The sequence below is a fragment of the Felis catus genome, chromosome D4, assembly GCF_018350175.1.
Source record: "Felis catus isolate Fca126 chromosome D4, F.catus_Fca126_mat1.0, whole genome shotgun sequence".
NCBI classification, from domain to species: Eukaryota; Metazoa; Chordata; class Mammalia; order Carnivora; family Felidae; genus Felis; species Felis catus.
In genome coordinates, this window is record NC_058380.1 from 59,743,989 (window position 1) to 59,766,798 (window position 22,810).

General features: G+C 49.6%; 2 protein-coding genes across 6 annotated transcripts in view; one reads left to right on the top strand and one right to left on the bottom strand.

The window, feature by feature from the left end:
* Positions 1-1,583: 1,583 nt before the first annotated feature.
* Positions 1,584-18,613, bottom strand: IGFBPL1 (insulin like growth factor binding protein like 1). Of its 3 annotated transcripts, none has more exons than XM_045043024.1 (6): positions 18,166-18,613; positions 8,208-8,317; positions 7,365-7,481; positions 5,365-5,523; positions 2,735-3,505; positions 1,584-1,890 (listed from the first exon to the last, which is right to left on the bottom strand). In XM_045043024.1, exons 1-4 carry the CDS (start codon positions 18,611-18,613, stop codon positions 5,374-5,376), a joined length of 825 nt encoding a protein of 274 aa, XP_044898959.1. In that variant the 3' UTR covers positions 1,584-1,890; positions 2,735-3,505; positions 5,365-5,373. The 3 variants fall into 3 exon arrangements, with proteins under 3 accessions (XP_044898959.1, XP_003995732.3, XP_023098238.2); XM_003995683.6 differs by having other exon boundaries at positions 1,584-2,137; XM_023242470.2 differs by having other exon boundaries at positions 1,584-2,137; positions 5,342-5,523.
* Positions 18,614-18,702: 89 nt separating this feature from the next.
* The window catches only part of LOC102901088 (stimulated by retinoic acid gene 6 protein-like), a 64,656-nt gene continuing 60,548 nt past the window's right edge, over positions 18,703-22,810 (top strand). For all 3 annotated transcript variants that reach the window (XM_045043022.1, XM_023242469.2, XM_045043023.1), the window contains exon 1: positions 18,703-18,835. The gene's annotated coding sequence lies outside the window, so the exon portion shown is untranslated. The remainder of the gene's footprint in view (positions 18,836-22,810) is intronic.

Below are 22,810 nucleotides of genomic sequence, written 5' to 3' on the forward strand. Positions count from 1 at the left end.
GGGGGAGTGGGGAGGGCAATGTTTTTTAAAAGACATAGGATTAATTTTTACCATAAAATCTGAAGAAAAAGTCCATTTTGACTAAAAATTGGACTTTTTGTGTATGGTGGGAAGTGGTTAGGTTTTGGGATTGAACATTGGCTTTTGAACGGTCTCCCTTAAGCCCAGTTATAAACAGGAGACTGTGAGTCAGGCTGCCCACCGCTTGGAGCATCAGGTCCAACCTCCTCCTCCCAAATGCCAGGTGGCACTTAGGGGTGTGGCCTAAGACTGCTCCCCCCACCTGCCACCACAGCTCCAGGCAACCGGTCACAGCTCACTACTCGCCTTCACAAGCCACCCTGCACTTCTGCGTCCCTGCTCCTTTTGCATGCTGTTTCCCTGGCCCAGAATCCCCCATACCCACTCCAGTCCGCAGCATAGATGCCTCCTCTTCCAGGAAGTCTTCTCTGATCTCCCCCTGCTCTGATCACCAAGCAGACACGTTGTGCTGCCTGGCAGGACAGCAACCTCATCTTCCCCACTGGAGTCTCGCCTGACGGCCCAGTTCCCACCCATCTTCATCCCTTCTGGCCTCTGGAAAACGCCACTCCGTGTGCATGCGGGAGATGACAGAGGGCACAGCTAAGCGGAATGAATGAAATACTGGGATGCGTATCCAGCAGGAGACATGAGTTCCAGGGGAGTTAGAAGGATCAGGCTGGTAGGAGGTGATTAGGACTGGTTAAAAATTTCGCGCAGGCTGTCCAGGTGGGGCTGTGACGAGAACTCAGGTGTGAGAGGAAGGAGGATTAGGACTAAAGTAGCTGATGTGGATGAGGAAAGGACAAGATGGTCAGCGGTAGTGGAGACCTATCAGTGGGACACGCGCCCACCCACAGCAGTGTTCCCAGGACAAACAGACCACAAAGACTGTCCTTAAAAACATTTATTTTCAGGTGCATGGGTCATGTGATATCAGCACATCTATGAAAATAGGGCAGAAAACCCAGTTCCTGGGGCACCATGTTTCTGAACGGCAACAGCACCCTTTCTTTCAGCCCTGGGAGGGGCCGGGGGGCTCTCCTAGTGCGAAAAAGTCGTTAGGTTGGAACAATCCTCTTAATCTGCCTTTTTGGTTTTGGTGAAAATTTCAGAGAGTGCAATATTATTATTATTATTTTGCACATCATTACGATGCTAACCCAGCCCCCTGTGGTTTTGATGTTCAGCTCTGTCACCCAAGCGCTCCATCTGCCCTGCTCTCTGCATCTAGACCCAGCTCTCCAACTGTTTTGGGCGAATGTAAGGTGAGTCAATGGATTTTGCTGGATGTGCTTATCAGCACATGCATGATGTTGTTCTAGTACCTTCTCCAGGGCCACAGCATCCCTACTTCTGACGGTTTCACTGTAAGTGAAGGCACTGTAAGTGCCTTACCAAGTCTTTTCCCAACTATGCAAATCACACGGAGACTCAGCCGCAGACCTTGGGTACAAAAACCCTGCAGTACGGGGAGGGGGGTAGGGGCGCTGAGTAGGGAGGGATGTGAGCGGACCCTCCGCAGCCCCAACTTCCAACACACAGGCACAGCTTCCAGTTAATCAGTTTCAACTCTGATTTTATTCAAAGAAAGGGGTTCCAATGTTTTAAAGTTTGCAAACTACCCTCTAGTTTCGTTGCCTTCTTACTCAAATGAGGAAACGGAGGTCCAGAAGGTGAGGGGACTTGCTTGGGGTCAGGCAGCAAGCCAGGGATGAATCCCCAAATGGACCTCATGTTTCTGGATTTTCAGGCTCTGCTCCTGCCATGTAGTACATCAGGGTGATGCCACCCCAATATTTCAGATACGGAACGGCCAGGCTCAAAGGGAGAAAATGCAATTCCAAAAAGGATACCAGAATGTGATACCTAGGGGGAAGGGGCATGGGAGTATGCTGTAAAAGCTGAGAGGGACCAGGAGGAGAGTCCCTGAAGCCCCTTCCTTTCCATTGCCATGAGATTATCCCGAGAAGCAGCACCATGGCATGGAAAGGGTGCCCCAAGTTCTGGTCCTTCTCGGAGGCCCTTGGACCTTGGGCAAGCGCCTCCCTCTCGGAGCCTGGTTTCTTCATCTGCAAAGGGGGTTGGGACATCCGTGTTCACCCTGCCTGCCGTGCTGGAGTTGTGAAGAGGCCACAGACAGAAAAGCACTTCATGAACTTTAAGGACAAGACACAAGTGAGATCCCAATTCTGACTTAAAAAAATTTTTAATCACCCAGGGGAATCTATTTTTTCAGTCAGATAATAAATACTCGTCTCACTGAAAGAAAGAAAAGAAAAGAGGGGCACCTAGGTGGCTCAGTCGGTTGAGCTTCTGACTTCAGCTCAGGTCATGATCTCACGGTTCGTGAACTTATTTGAGCCTGGTGTCGGGCTGTGTGCTGACAGCTTTGGATTCTGTGTCTCCCCCTCTCTCTCTGCCCCTCCCCAACTTGCGCACATGCGCTTGCTCTCTCTCTCTCTCTCTCTCAAAAGTAAATAAACATTAAAGATATTTTAAAAAAAGAGAGAAAAGAAAAGAAGAAAAGGAAAGAAACAAGAAAGAAAGAAAAGAAAGAACAGAAAGAAAGCAAGCCTAATTTCTGGGTGAGGTCAAAACGTCTCTAAGTAAAATGTATTCTACTAACACTCTAATCCCACAGCTCAGAGGAAGAAGCATCTGACCCCATTTCTTCAGTTTGATGTCCAGAAGCCAGGTGTCTACTGCTTACCTGGTTAGAGGATGCTGGGCTTGTTGACAAAGGGACACCTTGGTCCCCAAGCACCCAGCCAAGGGGCTCCGGAGTCTGGTAAAGTGTCCCATCTAGAACGCCATCTCTTTAAGGTGGGAAAATGGCAGGAACAGAAGAGCTGTGGCCAGCTCCACACCCACTCTGAAGCGGTGGCAGCTGTTTTGAGCATTCTTGAAAACGAATGCTAAGACTACACTTCCTGTATTTTTTCCACAGGGCCACCTTACTCTGGGATGGCAGGGCTCCAAGGGACCCGGGTAACAGCTGGTCCAAACAGCTAGAGACAAAGGTCCAGAATGGGGAGGGGCCTATCCAGGTCACACAGCGAGTCAGAGAGCGGGCAGAGGATGAAGGTGGGACTCTCTCCCTCCTTCTACAACACACACTAAGTCACAGAGCTTTGCTAATCAGTCACAGACAGATGAGGTAAAGACACAAGGCTGAAACAGGCCTTGTTCCAGCCCTTTAGAATTACAAATATACCACCAGGTGACCTTCCCTGGGAGGGAGTAGTTAAAAAAGAATTCTTACAGAGCAGTTCATTTCAAAAGTATAAAAAAGCCACATGCAGTCTGGTTTCCCAATGCTTGCCCTGCTAAAAACTACATCTGCATACGAATCTAGTTTGCATCTAATCTGTAAAAACATACAAAAGGGGTCATCTACAAACAGTTTCTCCAACTCTTCACGAAAAAAAAAATGATCCATGACTTGACTTTTCCAACATCTCGTCATTAGGTTGCTAAGACCCTAAAAAGGAAAAAGAGAAAAGGATAAGAGAAAAGAAGTCTACTCTGTCACAATCAACTATGTGGTAAATGGAAGATGGGGGCAACGATCCTTAATCTTAAATCTTCCTAGCAAGGAGTGGTGCTGGTGGAGAGCAGAGGGGCCTTGCGGGTGTCCAAGAAGTACAAGTGGGACCACTGGGTGGACATTTCAGGGAGGCAGAATGCAGCTTAATGCAAGGAAAAACTTTCAAATACTGGGAAATCCAAAGATAGATGTCTGATGGTAGTGAGCTCCACACCACTGAAGGTATGCAAACAAGAGCTGGACAGTACTGCATGTTGTAGGGGGGACTGAAGAACTGGGTGGTGGCATGTTCTTAAAATTCCATGGTTCTTTGTGGCTCTCTTTTGAAAACTCATCTATAATAGACTGCGTTCATAGCCTGAGTTCATTGTATTTTTTAAATACGTATATACTTAAAAATTGTGTACACATTTGAAACATGAAATATATATATATATATATATATACACACATATATATGTATATGCATGTATATGTGTACACGTGTGCAGGAAAAAAGTCCTGATACGTGATATGTATATGACAACATAGAACAATACATACACAGAAAAACCAGAGTATCAGGAGGGCAACTTTAAGAGCCATCTCCTACCTGAATTCCTATCTGACCATTTCCTACCTTCTGTCTTCTGTTTTCAAGAGCTCGAACTACTTCATCCACCATCCTTGAACCCCAATGCCACTTTCTCAGCAACATCTTTGTTTTTCCCCAGTTCTAAGCAGCTTCCCTCTCCTCAAACTCATGCACGCCCCTCACTTCCTTAACACTGTACCCCATTCTCACTTAATGACGTTCTCTGTTTTGGTTTTCTGTGCATCCGTACAGACCTGACGTAAGGCCTTGTACACAGAAGCTACACAACAGTAGTGGCTCAATAGGAAAGACTATGGATTACAGCCACAGCAAAATCCTGCATCCCGGCCCCTGGCCTCCTGTGATGGCAGCAGACGTCCCCTACCCCACTGATGCCGGGCATGGTTGCACTTAAGCAGATGTGACATCTGCCACATCTGAACAGAAGCTTTAAAAGGGACTGTGTACCTGGCTCAATCTCTCGTTCATCCCCTCTGCCACAAAGAATGGACCCAGTCCACGCTGGGGCTGCTCCTCCAGCTGGGTCCCCATATGACGTTCGGAGCAGAGCCACAGCCAACCAACCCGCAGCCACAACAAGGAATGTGAGCAAGACATAAACGTTGATGGCTGTGCACCAGCAGGCCCTGGGGCTGTTTAGCAGCAAAAGCTGGCTAATTAGGGGGCTTGTTTCCTAGGGACTAAAGCAACCCCAGCTCTCACCCGGCTGACTATGAGGACAAAGCCACAGGGCCAGGGGAGACACAGATTCTCCTGGAGACACGCTGCTAAGCACAACCTGCTGTTCTTCCCCAGGAAGAACCCGGGGACAGATAGACGGCCTCCTCTGCGGGCACGTTTTCCCACGGGTGCTGTCACAATGACAATGTCTGCTCTCTCTGTGCCCTCTCCAGGACTTGAAGGAAATATTCTGTTCCACTTCAGAAACAGAAAACAAGCAACTGGTCTTTCCCACCTACTGACACCCACAACGTTCACAGTTCCCAACTTTGCATGCTAGGTGGGAAGCCCAGAGCGGTATGGGTGTTGACCATCCTAGAGATTCTACCTGCTACCTGTAATATGTTCCCACTGTTGGGTATTCCTCTGCTTTCCTCGATTTATGTATTTTTCTTCTTTCTTATCATACATCTTATAAGGCATCTCAATCTCTTGTGACACAGGTGTATAAATACCGAAAATGACTTAGAACATGTACATTGCTCCATCACATGCGGTCGTCTGGAGCTGGGAAGCGGGGGACTTGGTATTTACTCAGATCCATAACTGTCACCGTGCCGTGGGACTCGGCCTCCCCAACCGCATTTGCTGAATGGCACAGGTACACTCCCTCATCTTCCTTTCTCAGAGGGTTGATCTAAAAATAAAACAGTCAAGTTTATGTGGTCATATATGGCACAGCAAAATCACTTCCTTATTTAGTCCCTAATGATATGTCTGAGCACTTATTCTCTTTCAAAATAAGATAGAGCACATTATTTCTCTTCTTGCCTTAGCTGCCAAGAAAGTTAAATTTTATGCTCTGTACCCTCTCTAGTGCAGCTCTCATTTTAAGGCTTCCTCTGCATTCCTACCTTTTACTGTGAGCTTACCTGGTCCTCTTATTGAAGGTGATAAGTATACATCACAAGAAAATACTGCAAATTAAAAGAACGCAAATTTACTGACTGGGGAATGGCCCACAAGTGCTCCCAATGGAGGCAGCCTTTACAAAGTAACACAAGAGAGAACATCTCCCCCTACCCTTTCTTGTAATAAAGACGGGGATGTGCTTGATTTGAAAAAGCCATGGACCCAGCTGCATTCTGAGTCCCTGAGCTGGATGGAGAAGTCACCAAACCTTGCAGAGATGGGAGTGAAAGGAAACAGACACCCTCAGAGAGCAGCCCGTTCTCACGCCCCTGCAGAGCAGACCCACGCTGGCTCTCTCCTCTCTTGCTGTCTCTGTCAGTCGTGAGTCACTCGGCCTACTGGCGGGGGAGTTACGTACACCATCTCATTTTAAACTCATGCTGATTGTGAGGGAAAGGGGGAGCATTGTTATCCTGACATTACAGGAGGCTGGCAGGTAAGTCACAGACTGTTGGGTCACAGGGCCCTCCTCTTACAGTTGTGGACACTGAAGCTCAGGAGGTAGACTGACTAGCCCAACAAGGACCCCCATTCCGTCACTCCCTCACTCTTTCAGACCACACTGTTCTAGCAACTTAAACTACTCCAAGTGGCCTAGAGGAGCCCTGGAGGGGGCGCCAATGTGCGGTCTTCCCTCTACTGGCCACATGGTCTTGGGCAAGTGCATTAGTTTCCTGTGGCTGCTGGAACTAATTTCCACACACTTAATGGCTTAAAACAATACAAATTTATTATATTTAGGTTTTAAAAATTTTTCATTAAAGACTTTATTTTTGGGGTGCTTGGGTGGCTCAGTCAGTTAAGTGTCTGACTCTGGCTCACGTCTTCATCTCATGGTTCATGAGTTTGAGCCCCATGTTGGGCTGTGCTGACAGTGCAGAGCCTGCTTGGGTTTCTCTCTCTCTCTCTCTCTCTCTCTCTCTCTCTCTCTCTCTCCTCTCTCTTCCCCTCCCCTGCTCTCTCTCTCTCAAAATAAATAGACTTTATTTAAAAGATAAAAAAATTAAAATTATATAAAAAAAGATTTTATTTTTAAGCAACCTCTGTGTCCAACGTGGGGCTCACACTCACAACTCTGAGATCAAGAGTTGCATGCTCTCCCAACAGAGCCAGCCAGGCGCACCTGTATTTATTTAGTTCTTGAATGAGAAAGGGGGCTAAGAAGAAGGTATTAGCAGAGCTGCCTTCTTCCTAGGAATCCTAGGGGAAAACCCATTCCAGATAGGCTGCCTGTGTTCCTTGGCTTGTGGCTCTCTTCCTCCATCTTCAAAGTCAGCTGATTAGCTGACTTTATTCCACCTGCAACCTTAATCCCCTCATGCATATAACATACCCACGGATTCCAGGGATTAGGACATGGACATCTTTTTGGGGCCACAATTCTGACCACCAGTGAAGACCACTTATGCTCTCCGGGGTTAAGCTTTCCTCACAGTTATGGTAGGGTCCAACAAGAAAGGGATAAGAACAGCTTTGAAGTGTGTAATGTGCTATAGAAATATAAAGGGTGCTTTATAAGGGCCAGTGAACAATAGCCAAGTAATCCTAAACAAATGAGATACCCACCAAAATCCAGGCTGTGGCCTCGTGGTCAGAAGGGCCCCCTCGCACCTGGACAGCTATATTGACATGGTCCCCAGGAAGGTCCTCTAGCACCTGAGTGCCCTCAGGAGACTGTGTGACCTACAGAGGACAGGAAAGCCAGGAGTGATTTAGAAAGAGCATTTCTGGCTAAGAACTGCACCACAGACATCCTTGCTGTCTACATCTTCCTACTGACTCAAAGGCCAAACCCTAGCACCTCTTACTCCTATTCAAAGGTCAGTGGCTTTTTAAACCTAAATGTATGTGCAGACAGCACCCCCTGCTGGACAGCAACGATGCGGACGCCATCACTATCTCACAGAAGCAGCTCAGAATTTCATGGCCCTTCTCTGGGCTGTCGGTCGAGATAGGGGGACAAGAAATGCTGTGATCCACACCAGTCTCTCAAAAATTGATCTGCAGGAAGATCTAGTTTTTGAATAAGACTTGGATAGTCTTTCTAAAACCCAGATCCAGTGAAGCAGGCTCTAACTTCATTCCAGTGGAACTAGGCTAGATAAGTAGATGAACTTTCCGACCACTAAGTGGCCAAAGAAGCAAATGGCACAAGGAAGGATGGCACTCTCCTTCTCTGGGGGCAGCTTTGGGGTGAAAGTTTTGAGGCATAAACCTGGAGGTAGAGGAGTGAACATGTAAGATATCTTTTTTAAATAGTCGGCTTCACATATAAAGACATACACATGAGAAACACCTCTCTTTCTCTCATATTCTCTCTCTCTCTCTCTCTCTCTCTCTCTCACACACACACACACACACACACACACACACACACACACACACACACACATTCTTGGACATAAGTACCTTCCTCCACGTGATGACAGGGGTGGGCACAGCCCTCACCTCACAGGACAGGTACACCTGTGCACCAGTGACGTTGTGGACACTCCGGGGTGGAATGACAACCATGGGGGCTGGAGGAAGAAGACAAGGGATCACAAGCTTTACCCTGCCAGGTTCCCAGCACCCCACCACTAGAACTCCCTACCTGCAGAGAGCCAGCTGGGATAGTCCGACGTGAGGGGGCAGCAGCAGAAGAAAGCTCTACACACATAACGAACGCACTTGTGTTTCCCTCAGACCTGGAGGCATGCCTACATGTTTCCTCATCCTTGCCTTTGTTCTATCAACAGGAAAACAGGGATCTGGGGAGGAGAGGCGACTTCCCAAATCGCCCGCCTTGTCTGTGGCAGGGCTTGGTCTCATCACACTCCCACCCAGAGCCCCTTCCAGGACTCCGGCTGCCATCTGCTTACAGCTCAACTCCGTGAGACACTGAGCGTGCGTGAGGAGGGGCTGGTGTCACCTCACTAATGCCAAGTCTTCTAACAGATGGGCTTTTCTCCTTCCACGTGGAGGGCGGTTCAAAGAACAGGCCTTGCGGAACAGCTGCACACACCGAGCTGAGACCCCCTGCGGGGCCGGTCCAGACGCTCGTTTGCATATCTCAGACTCTCAGACTCCACAGGAGGCCTCCCTGCCCCGACAGCCCCCTCCCGGTGGGCAGAGCTGCAGGCACGGAAGCCGGCACTGGGACAGAGGACGCCCGGAGAGAGGGAGCTGCCGGGATCACGGTACCCAGGCAGTGCAGCTCAAGGCTGCCAGAACATTACCGAAAGGGGAGGGAGGGTGTGGGCAGGCTGGCTGGGATAGAGACCATGCAGGCATCTGAGAAGTTCCTAGCTGACGTGCCACACTGTCCTCCTCCCTGGGCCCACTGCCTCCTCTGCTCACACTGGTGCTAAAAGAATCAAGTGCAGCCACCTCGGCTCTGGCCTTCCACCCAGCCCCTCAATGGACCTGCCCACACTGCCTCCCCCACTCTGCATGGAATATAGCCCTCAACTCCACAGGGCCTAGAAGGTATGTGTCCTAGTCCAGGACCAGGTGTCTGTACTTCTCTGACCTGCTGGAGCACAGCCTGCTGGCGTCCAGGTGCTTCCATCCCGCCTCACTTGAACTAGACGGCAGCTGGGCCCATCCCTGCATCTGGCCCTCGGTTTCTTGGGCAAGATGCAATGGGGAGGCATGGGGAGGAAAATGCTCTCTGCTTGGGTCTGCGCATCTTTAAGATGGGGATAATACCCCCTGCTCACAGGGCTGTTGAGCTCATCTTACTAGGTGATGAGTGCTAGAGTAATGGTTTAAGTTAACAGGACACGTAAGTGGAGGTCAGGAGCAGGTTTGGTAAGCAGATGACTGGATGAAGAAGCAAATGGCAAATAAAGAGCAAACACATTCATTGTCTGGCCATCAAATTGCAGGGTCTATGCTTCTAGGGCTCTGCTGAAGCATGAAGGAAAGGGCCCTCGCCTGCCTGGGTGAGGCTGCAATAAAAAGGAGAGCAGGGGTGCCTGGGTGGCGCAGTCGGTTAAGCGTCCGACTTCAGCCAGGTCACGATCTTGCGGTCCGGGAGTTCGAGCCCCGCGTCGGGCTCTGGGCTGATGGCTCAGAGCCTGGAGCCTGTTTCCGATTCTGTGTCTCCCTCTCTCTCTGCCCCTCCCCCGTTCATGCTCTGTCTCTCTCTGTCCCAAAAATAAATAAACGTTGAAAAAAAAAATTTTTTTTAAAAAAAGGAGAGCAAAGGAGGGAGACGGAGGCCACAGGAAGAGCAGGGAAGTTCAGGAGTGAAAGGGCACAGAAATGAGACTGCTCTGGCCTCTCCAGACAGACTTTGTCAAGCTGGTACCAAAGAAAAAAAAAGTCTCTGGAAAGTTGTCTTAGAACCAGAGTCTCAGACCAGAGGGGCCCAACTCCCCAAGTTCCTGTGCCTGATCATCTGTGGTATGCTCATCTAGCATCTACTTACATGCCTCCAGTGATAGAGAGCTCACTACCTATGGAGCCAGGCCTCTCCATCTTTGGAGGGCTCTGTTCCTAAGAAAGCTTGTTTTCACTTGGAGCTAAAACCCACCTCCCTATAACTCCCACACGTTGATGCCTCCTGGAGTCCTACAGCCCCCAGAGAGTGCCCCAATGGTCTCCAATGAATACAGACACTACCTTCTCCACCCCGGAAAGGGGAGGGAGGGTGTGGGTAGGCTGGCTGGGGTGGAGACCATGCAGGCATCTGAGAAGTTCCTAGCTGAAGTGCCACACTGTCCTCCTACCCAGGCCCAGGCTGCTTTCTTCCCTCTCAGCCTGATCAGCCCACTCCTTCAGTTGTGCCTGTATGATTGCCCCCAAGCACCACACCTCTAGCCACAACACTGAGTATAACCAAAGGCCCCCCAGTGAACCAAGGTCTTAGGCTTCTAACATTGCCCTATGCATCCCAGCCACCTGCAAACTGCTACAAAGGACACCCCCACCCCCGCCTCTCCAGCAGGGGCCCCATCTGCAACATGACAAAGAGAGTCTAATTTATCCACCCCCTCCTGCCAACACCACCTCCCCGGAGCCCAGCCGTCCTCAAATGGCTCGCTGGGGGAACAATCACAACCGCATCTTATTCCAGAGCCCTCAATGGATTCCAGAGGGACACTCAATCAACATGTTTTACTTTCATTCATGTAAAGTCATCAATTTTAAATGAGGTTTCATCAATCCCTTTCAGTCCTAAATGAATAAACTGGTAAATCACATTTCAACGTTCTCTCTCCTCGAATTTCCCTCTCCCTCTTTTGAGTAACTGCAATTAAGAAAGACTGTCTTGGAAATACTGTCTTTGCTACTGATCTTGTGGCAGAAAATACCACCTCTTTTACAAAAGAGTCCCAGCTTTCATTGATAAAGTGACATTCAAATTTTTGTTTATTTTTAAATTTACGTACAGCATGTTATTCCTTGCAGAGTGCAGCTCTAAGTTTTGACAAATGCCTACGGTCACATAACCACCACCATAACCAAGATATAGAAGAGTCCAGTTATCTCAAAAAATTTCCTCATGCTGCCTTTTGTCATAGTAACCTCATTTTAATATTAACATATCTGATTGTAAATTTAAAACATTTTTATCCATAATAGCTCTTTCTAATCAGCTATCGACGTCATAATAGTAACAATGGTAATAACGCCACCATCTGACTCTGATAGCTTGCAGTGTGCTAGGCACTCTATTCTGTTTACAGAGGATTAACCCGTTCGATCTTTCCAGCAATTTCACCAGCTGTAGAGCTAGCCAGAGTTACCCAGGCTTAAATGATAGGCAAGGCTTTGAGCCCAGGGCTTGGACTCTGAGCTCTGTCCCACACTGTCTTGCCTTCTACTTAGATGACACTTCCACATACACTACTCCTTTCATCCTTATACCTACCCTGCTAAGCACGTGATTTTATCCCCATTTTACAGATCAGAAAACCAAACCTCAGAAAGATGAAGTGCCTGGAGGAGTGGAGACTCAAACTCACCCTGATTCCATCAACTCCACGCTGATTTTTACTTTTTAAATTTTTTAATGTTTATTTTATTTTGGAGAGAGAAAGCATGAGTAAGGAGGGGCAGAGAGAGAGGGAGACACAGAATCGGAAGCCGGCTAAAAGCTCTGAGTTATTGAGTTATTAGCACAGAGCCTGGTGCAGGGCTGGAACCCACAAACCATGAGATCATGACCTGAGCTGAAGTCGGATGCTTACCTGACTGAGCCACTCAGCCGCCCCACCACACTCATTTTTTTTTTTTTTTTTCAACGTTTATTTATTTTTGGGACAGAGAGAGACAGAGCATGAACGGGGGAGGGGCAGAGAGAGGGAGACACAGAATCGGAAACAGGCTCCAGGCTCCGAGCCATCAGCCCAGAGCCCGACGCGGGGCTCGAACTCACGAACCGCGAGATCGTGACCTGGCTGAAGTCGGACGCTTAACCGACTGCGCCACCCAGGCGCCCCCACACTCATTTTTAAAGTAAAACATTTGTTGCCTGTTTCCATTCCAGAATAAGAAAGGGTTCCTTAGGGATTGTGTTGAGGATCCTCAAGACAATCCCCAGGTTCAGTGTTTGCTGGGAGGACACACAGAACTCAGCACAGGTGTTTTTTTTTTTTTGTTTGTTTGTTTTTTTAATGTTTATTTATTTTTGAGAGAGAGAGAAAGCGCATGCACATGCAAGTGGAGGATGGGCAGAGACGGGACAGAGGATCCAAAGCAGGCTCCACACTGACAGCAGACAGCCTGATGCAGGGTTCAAACCCACCAACCATGAGATCATGACCTGAGCTCAAGTAGGATGCTTAACCGACTGAGCCACCGAGGTGCCCCCAGAACCCAGCACAGTTTTACACACAGCTATGATTTATTACAGTGAAAGGAGACAAAGCAAAACAGCAAAGGGAAAAGAGGTTCATGGAGTGAAGACACAGGAAACCAGGCACAAGTTTTCAAGAACCTCTCCCAGTGGATCACACAGGACACGCTTAATACCCCAGCAATGAATGGTGAGAACATGTGTGAAATGCCATCTCCCAGGGAGGCTCACCCCTTGCCTAGGATTTTTATTGGCGGTAGGTCACCTGGGCACCCTCTGCTTGTTATGTACCAAAATTCCAGGGTCCCAGAAGGAAAGCAGGTGTGCACCACGAACCACAGTGTTGGTATAGTTTAGGCACAGTAAGCCACCCTCAGCAGTTCCGAAAATGGCAGGAACCCTCCTGAAATCCAAGTTCCCAGACACTAGCCAAGGGTCAATCTCACCAGCAGGTCTTTCTAAGGATACGGTCTCTGGGCTGCTCCATTTACTCTCTTCTGCACAGGAATAAAACCCTCCAAACATCACCCCTGGGATTGATGTAGAGATACTATTAAATGGCTGGTACGTCCTTTACACTAGCAGGACATTCCCAATCCTACTGTCCCCAAGGGCTCATTCGAGTGCCGTGTTGGGGTGCTCAACGTCATGACCACAGGCAGGATGAACCCAGGTTCAAATCCTGTCTCTGCTACACCCCAATGCTGTGACTTGGTCTCAGTGTCTTCTTTAAAATGGGCACAGGAGTCTGTTCCCCACCCCAACGCCTCCCCCTCAGCTATTGGGAGGAACAGTTACAAGACCCCTTGCAAACTAAAAGGCTTCCACAGAGAGACCCAACGATTTGGCAGACTGTGCTACCCCAAGGGTAATCTCAAAGTGCCTTGCCTGCTCCAAAGCCCCTACTGGCCTCTGGGGGAGCAGGCCTATGGGTGGGCTCTATCTACCTTGATCCAGAGGCCATGCCCATAGCCCTCATCCTGGCAAACCTGGGGCACAGCCTCTCACCTCACTGTTGCCAGAGTTGCCACACTCCTGGAAGAGCCAGGGCTTTCTCCCTGAATTTGACAAGAGTAATGTGGATTTCAAGAGGGAGGATGGTGCCTCGTGGGTCCAGTCTGAATGTGCCAGCTTCATTTCTCTAGATCTTTCTTGCTCAATACTTGTTTCTTTCTGTCTGTGCCAGCAACAGCCCTAGAAATGCTGGGATGGCACACACAGATCCATCCATCAGGTAACAGAATAGTCACCCACCTGTACACCCACTGGGGGTGGGCAAAATAGCACCAAGGGAAACTCAAATGCCTGGGGGTCCAGGTGCCAACCAATGGAGCTTGGGCAAGTTGCTAACCATTTCCTCCTTGTCTGCAAACAAAGACAATGACTGCTACCCCACATCCTCTGGGGTGAAGGGACAGAATGGATGTGACTGAATTATTAACCATGTGGATCTGTACAAATGAAAAGGATCGATATTATTATTATAGTGTGTGCTGATCTGTCCCCCCACCTGGTCAACTAAATATGTCCTGGATGGCTAGAATGGACGATCTTCTCAAATGCCTCCCAGGTTTATTTAAAGTTAACAGTGCCAAGGAAAGAAGGAGTATCAAGAGTCATCCCCCAGGACCCCATCTGCTTGTACAAAGAAGTGCACAGCCAAAGAGTTTAATCATCAACGCACTGAACAGCCCTGATAATTTATGCTAATAGTCATGTTAGGATGTGGAAGGAGAAACAGCTTAATCCGGCTCCCTGCAGCCTGTGCCTCAGACCCCCTCCCTCGGCATGAAAGGCTTTTGAGCACGAGGCCCCCCTTCTTTGTCCCTCTCACAAAGTGGCATTCGCAGCCTCTCCTGGTTACCTGGTAACACGCACCTCGCACAGACTGAGATTTCTAAGTGGACTGGAATTTCAGCTGAGGTGAATTTTCTAAGATTCAGGATCTCAAGAGCTCACTGAAGCTCAGGGGCTCGGTGCCCTGTTGGGTATTGGCACGGGGCCCTGTTCCTATCTAATTTAGCATTCAAAACATGCTATCAACATGCTGTCTGCAGGATCCCCACCCCCTCCCAATGTTAGCAAATGGTCAGGGAGCACACATGGAACAACACAGCCTTTTAACAACAAAAACAATGCCACACCACCTTACAACAGAGGAGCGAAAACAGTAACTTCGTACAGAACAAAGCTTCATCCCTCAGTCCGGCACTCAAGGCTGGCAATGCCCCCCCTCCCAACCTCTCTGGGTCTCACCCCCTTCCCCCATTATCCCCCTGGGTACCTGTCAGCAGGTCACTGTTCACACCCATCATGGGTCCCCTACCTCCTCCTACCTGCTCTTACCTCCATGCCTAGTTCATGCTGAGCCTTCCTATCCCCTTTTCTCTGCCCAAGAATTTTCTGCCAGTCCTTAAGGGTTCCTCTCAGGTATTTTCGCTTCTATAAAGCTACCCCTGTTCCTCTCTGGAGCCATCACCCAGTGCTCAATAGAGGAACCAGCAGCAAGCCTTGGGGGGAAAACAGGACGGTGGCTCCAGACTGAGAAACCCTCAAGATTCAAGTGTAGCCGCTTTGTAGCCACTTTCTAATCAGGTGGCCAGCAGGTTAGAGGTGCATGGCTCCGTCTGAAAAGAGCCAGGAGGGGTGCCTGGGTGGCTCAGTCTGTTGAGCGTCCGACTTTAGCTCAGGTCATGATCTCACAGTTCGTGAGTTCGAGCCCCGTGTAGGGTTCTGTGTTGACAGCTCAGAGCCTGGAACCTGCTTCCGATGCTGTGTCTCCCTCTCTCTCTGCCCACCCCCCCTTAAGTAAATAAACATTAAAGAAGAAAAAAAGCCAGGAAACCCCAGGCTGGAGCCCTACATCAGCTAGGAGCTAGCCAGGGAGCTCCCTTCCGTGAGCCTCAGTTTTCCTTTCTATTAAATAGGAGTGAGATCTGGCCAGGGTAGCTGTGAGAATTGAGTAAAAAGATGGAATGCAAGAACAATTTCGAACAGTAAAGAACTATTCATATGTGGGAACAGGAGGAATCTTCATTAAATGTGTTAATCAAAGGATTGCTCTTGCTCTTAGGCTTTTGGGGGAGTTTCAGAGCATGGGAGGCAAGGTCAGAGTTTAAGCCTGTACATGGTTTCCAAATGCCCCTCAGAGTTATGTGTAAGAACACTTCCCACACTGTGCGGAACCTAATAAATATTTACGTTGGTCTCATTCAGTGAAAGTCAGGTGCTCGTTTATTGAAGGATAGGTGAGGGCCAAGGAGGGTGATTTTATTAACAATATTGAAGGAGAACAGCTGCTGCTGTGACTCAGCCTGTTTCCCTTCCACCAGGGTCCCTAGGGGCATTGTTAAAAAGTGCCCCTGCTATGTCCTCTGAATAAAGGATGGCTTTAGGGCAGCACAGCACGAGGTGCCACCTTCACTGGCCAGGAAAGATGCCCGTCTACACCTTCATGCTTCACATGGGCAGGGGTCACAAACACTTCAGTGTCACAAACACTTCAGGACAAAAAGAGATAGGGAACGGTGCCCAGGTCTGTGGCAAATGATACAACTGCTGGTGGGGAAGGAGAGCTAAATTCCGGGGAGGCCTGATGCCTGTCACTAATGGGATCATTAAGAGCAGCTTCTGAATTCCCTTCCTTTTGGCCCCTTGAACATCTTTACTCCTGGGGCTTGTGCCTGGGGTGGGCATCAGAGCCCCCTAGATCAGACTGGAGGGGCTGTCACATTTACTTGTCATTTGGTAATTTTCAATGAATTAGGGGTATGGGGTTTCCATCTGCCATCTGGCTGCACTCTGGTAACCATGGCAACCACCACCTGCCTGACTTAACACTATCAACTCCTGTCCTGAAAGAGCAACTGCACAAGGTGTCGGGGTCCTGGATGCTGGTCAGGCTTTACTGGTCACTCTGGATGTGTCCCCTGCCCCCCTGGGTCTCAGTCTCCTCTGCATAATAGCAGAATTGGTTTATGTGTCTTCAAGGTGGCTCTCTCTTAGGAACAGACTATCACTCCAAGGAGAAATTATCTGAGACTATCAGCACCGGTTGGATTCTGGGGACCTGGTCAGCATTTCTTGTGTCTCCTGCATGTGGAGTTACTTGTCTGGAGACAAAGAGAACTGCCTGTGAATTAACTGCTAAGGAAAGCAGATTGTAAAAAGGAGGAATAGCAACTAGAAGGGAGGAGACAGGACTGTTTAATGCCACACAGCAGAAACAAAGGTTCAAAGTGGAAGGGGGCCTCAATAGTGGTTCCACAGGGCTGACTCGGCCCAGAGAGGGGTAGGTAACAGCCCAAGGTCACTCAGGGAACCAGCAGCATCACAGAAGCGCCAGCCAGCTCTTTCCTCCACTGGGTGCCCCAGCCAGGAACAGCTACCCATGACTTTATTGTGCTCCAGGGCTGCCTCAGACCCCTCAAAGGGCAGCACATTGTTTTTGTTTTCCGGGACAGGAGCCCTCCTGTCTCATTCCGAACAACCCTCTGGGTCTCCTGCACTTGAGTGCATCTACCAGGAATGCTTGGAGGGAAATAATACTAGAAATTTCCCAAGGTCTGGAAAAGGTCATCCCCCACTGCCAAGGTTTCCCTGTTGGAGCTAAAGTCATCACCCCAACTTAGGCATTTAGGTCTAGACTTGGGTCTCCAGGCCCAGGCCAGAGCTCCAAGCCAGGCTCCTTGGAACGTCCTGGCCACAAGCTCACTCACCTCAACTCTTCACTGCCCCCTCCAGGCAGTGTAGACAGGGGCAGTTCTCCAAAACCTAATGGGGCAGGAGGGTGCTTCACTGGGCATACCTATACTGATGTTTTTCATTTATTTTTGTTTGGGTTTTAAAAATTACATATAGAGGTGGGCAACTTTAGATGACTTTACTGTGAAGTTAATGAACTTTAAGTTTCTAGGTACTCAGCAATGAATAAATTTCTATTTCTTCACCCTCCGAATCATATAAGCCTTACACCCACAAAACCCAGCTCTCTCCCTGATGGCACCATCTTTTCAGAGCTCAGGTCTCCAAAGGTCTTACCTGTCCTGGGTGGGAGAGCCCTCAGGTCCTCCCAGCAGGGCCCCAACCCTGGTGTTCTGGCCCAGTGATTCCTGAGTCCCCTGTCTTCAGCTCCTCCTCATCCAGAATCTTCACTTTCTCTGCCTCTCCCTTCAAAAACCCCACCCTGGCCTGGCTCGGTGCCGGACCCAGGGGGACTTGCACCCAGTAAGACACCTCCTCCCCCAACTCCCAGGCTGGTGGAGGTAAACATGTCAGGCCTGCCCATAACTGCAGGCCTTTTTGGTACTATACCAAAAGGGACAACAGGCTCACCAAAATTCTGACCAGCTCGGGGACTTGTATCTCCATGAGCTTGGTAAGCAAGGGTGCAGGATGTGGATTCCTGTCCCAGTCTTCTTGAGTACCTGGCCAGGTAATAAAAACTGCTTCCGAAGGGAAAACTTAGGCTGTCAATCACTGTGCTTTGAGGGATCCTTAGCCCCCCACTCCTGAGGGTTGGGGGGAGAGGTCCCTCTTTCTCTTCATACCCCAGCACCGCGGGGCAAAAGCCATACTCACCGAATTCGCAGGGGCCATCGCGCGCCTTGTGCAGGTGGCCCGGGTGCGCGCGGGGCGTGTACCGGGCGCGCAGGCGCAGCGCGCATACGCTGGGGTAGGAGCGGCCGTCGGAGCCGCAGACGGCGCCGCGCTGCGCGCACACGCAGACCCCGGTGCCCTCGGGCGCCGCCCCCGCGGCGCGGCTGGCGCACACCAGGCCCGGGGCACAGCGCGCGCCGGCCCGCCCCCCGCAGCTCGCGCCCTCCGCGCCCAGGCAGCGCGCGCAGCAGCCGCACTCGTCGCGCGCCGCAATCGCGGGCGCGGGGCAGCGCGCGGGCGCCGGACAGTGCTCGGGCCGGCACGGACCGCACTCGGGGCGCCGGCCGCCGGTGGCGCGGAGTCCGAGGCCCGAGGCCAGCGGCGGCAGCAGCAGAAGCAGCAGCGGGAAGAGCGAGGTGGGGCGCGGCATGGTCTGCTTCGGGACGGCACTGGCGCCTCTTCTTCGCGCTGCGCCGGGCTTCGTGCGCGCCGCGCCGCCACCCGGCCCGCCCCGCGGCCGCTGATTGGCCGGGGCTCCACCGCGGGGCGCCTCAGCCGGCTGCCCGGCCTGGGACCGGAGCGGAGGGGTGGGCTCCCGGCCGCCCCAATTCCGAGCTGGAGTGATGTCCTGAGACCTACTCTCCCAGACCTGGTGGGTTCTTGGGGGAAACAGACCACTCCAGGCGGGAACTTGCCCGAGCACGCTGTGGTAGCGCCCGGATTGGATGTACAGTCTCCAGATCCAAAGCTAGCTCCAACTATCATGTCCCTTAATCCTCCTAAAAGGATTAGGCTTGTACAAACAGTGGAGCATTGTTTAATTGTCCCCCCCCCTCCCCCCGCATGCTACTAAAGTCACGGTGTACTTCACAGTTAAAAATGACTTTGGTTGTGATGAGATATGGTCATCTATTTTGGGTTGACCTCGGACTTTCAAACTTTGCCCAGCGTTTAACTGCACAAAACCTGCAGTTATTTAGCCAGTTTTCAATCCTTTTGTTACTACAAATGATGCTGTGATGAATGTCCTGGCTCACAAGCGTCAGCATATCTGTGGTTCGTGGGCAGTGCATGTTGGAAAGATATGGTAGCCCAGGTTTTTGTAGTCAGATATTTATTCATGTGGCCTCTGCTTGAAGCCAGGCTCTGTGTATTCTATCCCTGGCCCAGTTCTGGCAGGGGACCCAAACAGGACACCCTAGGGAGTCCTGATTGCTGGAGTTTGATGTGTGGCCAAGTGAAGACATTGGATGGAGGGAGGGACTTGCTGACCAAGCTGTATGGATGGCTCTTCCTGCCTTTACACCTTAATCCTCATTTGCCCTGTGCAGTTTTTCCTTTTTCTGAACTCTTAGAGATGGAGGGGCCTTTTGGATTGTTGTCCATTTTCCTATAAAACTGTCTGCAAGCCGATAGCCCAGTGAACTCTGGGTCCCAGAGTGCCAATTAACACTGTGGGCAACATCTGTGGGCCCCATGAGATTATGGGAAAAAGAAGAGATGAGTTCTCCTGGCAGGGAAGGGGGTTGAGGCCCCTCTGTTGTCTGGCAGGTAGTGAGTTCCTGTGGTGTGAATTTCTACCTTCTCTGCTCACAGCTGGCACACAGGAGAGGCTAGCTCATACTGCACTTAGGGGGGATGCATGCATCCTCAGAAGCTGCTGAAGTGAGTGTGAATGTCCCAGTCTGAGGAGCTAAGGAGAGGAGTTAGGGTCAGCAGAGATTTCTCCATAAATGGGCCATAGACTTGAATCTCAAGTGTAACAGTCAAGCCATTCATAGAAGGCCCTCTTCCAGGCTGAGAGAAAACAAAATCCCTGCCTCCAAGCCCCTGGTGGGCCATTCCAGAGCAGAGAGAGGGGTGGGTTTTCATGCTGGAAGAGGGGGTTATAGAGGGACAGATTTCAATTTGATACTGTGTAAGAGGGAGCATAGCCAGATGTGGAGCTCTTTAAAGATGGAAATTTACATGCTGAGCAGCCAAGATATGATAGAGGATTTGTCCTCCTGCTGTACATAACTATAACACCTAGAAAAATTAATACAACAACTGTTTGCAGGTACTGGCCTTGAATGGGGATAGCTGGGTGGATTCAAATGAAGCAGATGAAGTTGAGAATCTTGAGCCTTTGAGTTATTCTAAGCACCCCCCCCCCTTTTTTTTTTCTGCCAGTGGAAGCAGTTTGCCAATTGTGTCTGAGAAGATTCACTTTCTCTTGGTTAAGGACCCTGTGATGAAGTTACCCAGGGCTGTTACCTTGCAAGGCATACCCTTTCTCTTCAAGGCCTACCCCACCTGGGGTGCTTGGGTGGCTCAGTTGGTTAAGCGTCGACTTTAGCTCAGGTCAGGATCTCACAGTTTGTGAGTTCTAGCCCTGCATTGGGCTCTGTGCTGACAGTGCGGAGCCTGGAACCTGCTTCTAGTTCTGTGTCTTCTCTCTCTGTCCCTTCCCCACTCATGCACTCTCTTTCTCTCTCTCTCTCTCTCTCTGTCTCAAAAATAAACACACACACACACACACACACACACACACACACACACACACACAAAAGACTTACCCCACCTGCCTCTTGTGGCCACTAGACTCTCAACTGGCATCGGAGTTCCACATGCTTGAGCAGGGCAAATACAAAGTCTAATCTGAAAAGATAGAGCGTTTATACCACAAAAATGTCAGGATTTTGCTAAATTACATTGCAGCAAGTTGGGGAGTATGTGCAGGAATGGATTCTAAGGGTGAAAGACCAAAGAGGACAGAGTATAACTCTTGATTGAGTTGATGCGGGTGTTCTGGGTTCAGTGTTTTGGTTGGTGTAGCTGGGGGTGACTGTATAGTTTACTTAGCTGCTTAAATGAAACTGAGGCTTAATGATGATCTGTAATCAGTTAAGTTGAGATACCAGTACTTCCCTAGTGTGTTGTAAAGGAAGAAATAAAAAAGGCTTAGGGAAGATCTTGAAATAAATGAATTACGGACACCCTGCATAACCACCCACTACATTCCCCAAGGGGCTCCAGAGGACATCTCTCCTATGACATTGGGAAGTTCATTAACAAGGGGAGTTCTGGTATCCTTGAAAAGCTCGGTGTGTGCTCTCCTCTGTTGGCATATATGATTGAGAGATGCCACCCTTGAGATGTCCCCTAGGGATGGTGGGATTGCAGAGGAGCAGAAGCCAAGTGGCAGCACTTAACTGCCAAAGACATAGCAGGGTGCAGCTACCATGATGGCCAGTAGGATGAGGTGACATCCTTGTTTTGACTCACAGGGATCTTTGGCAGTGTCTGGTTGTCACAGTGTCCCTAGGAAAGAAAGAGTGGACATCCTCCTAAAATGTTACTTGCTGCACACAATAGGAAAACTGGTGTCCAAAAGCTGATTTGAATCACCAGGGTGTCTTATCCAGTTTTCAGACCTAATGTAGAAGAGGTCAGGTCCCCTTGCAGAAGGATGCTATTCAAATTCTATAAATCCTCCCTAAGGCCTAACTAGAAGGATATCTGTCCATTTACTAGAGTGGCTCCCTGTAGCCCATAGTGAAAGGAAGGGGCATTGCCTCACTCAGGGCCCACATTCAAATCACAGTGAACCCCCCTGTGGTTACTTCCCAGGTCCTGCATAGAAGAGACGCATTGGCAACTGGCAGAATCTCCACATGAGTTCTGTGACATGTGGAGTCAGGGCTATTATAAGAGGCAGGGCCGGGTGAAAGCCCCTTGAACTTTACCTTTTCACCTGGAGAGTTAGCAGCTGCCATCAGCTTCCTCATAAATAATTGAAGGAGGAGTCACCTTGCCACGGGGAGGATTCATTTTCTTAGAAGACAGCACAGTCTAGTCTCACTTGAGGAAAGCATTTGTCTCCTTTTAACATGCCCTTAGCTCTGCTCCTTTCAAAGTAATAGTATGTCATTATTGTGCTAAGGAGCATTTGGTCTCTTCTGGAGCCAGTGTCAATATAGAAATGTACAGTTGACCCTTGAGCAACATGGATTTGAACCGTGCAGATCCACTTGTATGCAGATTTTTTATAGTATAGTGCTGTAAATGTGTTTTCCTTGTGGTTTTCTTAATAACATTTTCTTTTCTCTAGCTTACTTTATTGCAAGAATACAGTATTCAATGACATATAATTTTTATATGTCAATTCATGGCATATAGAATATGTGTTAGTTGACCATGTTATTGGTAAGGCTTCTGATCAACAGTAGGCTATTAGTAGTTAAGTTTCAGGGAGTCAAACTCCCAAACTATGCAGGTTTTCAACTCTGCAGATGGTCAGTGCCCCTAACCCCTCCACGCTGTTCAAGGGTCAACTGTAGTTGTGTTTTTCTTATTCTCTTCTCGGATGTCTCCCTGTTGCAGGGGAGATGGTTCTCTGTTCATCCTGCTGCATCACATCCCTAATTTGTAGATTCACTGATTCATTTTCATTCAACAATCTCTCAGAGGGCCTGCTACTGCTTGCCAGGCCTGCGCGGGGTACCGGGGTGGGGGGCGGGGTAGATGAGTAAGCCAGGTGCTGTGTGCTCAAGAAGGTGGCCTCAGGAAGGCAGATTGGAGGCAATAAATAAACGCTAGTTCAGAAAAGTGCTTGGGGAAAAGAGTGCTTGGGGAAAACATGTTC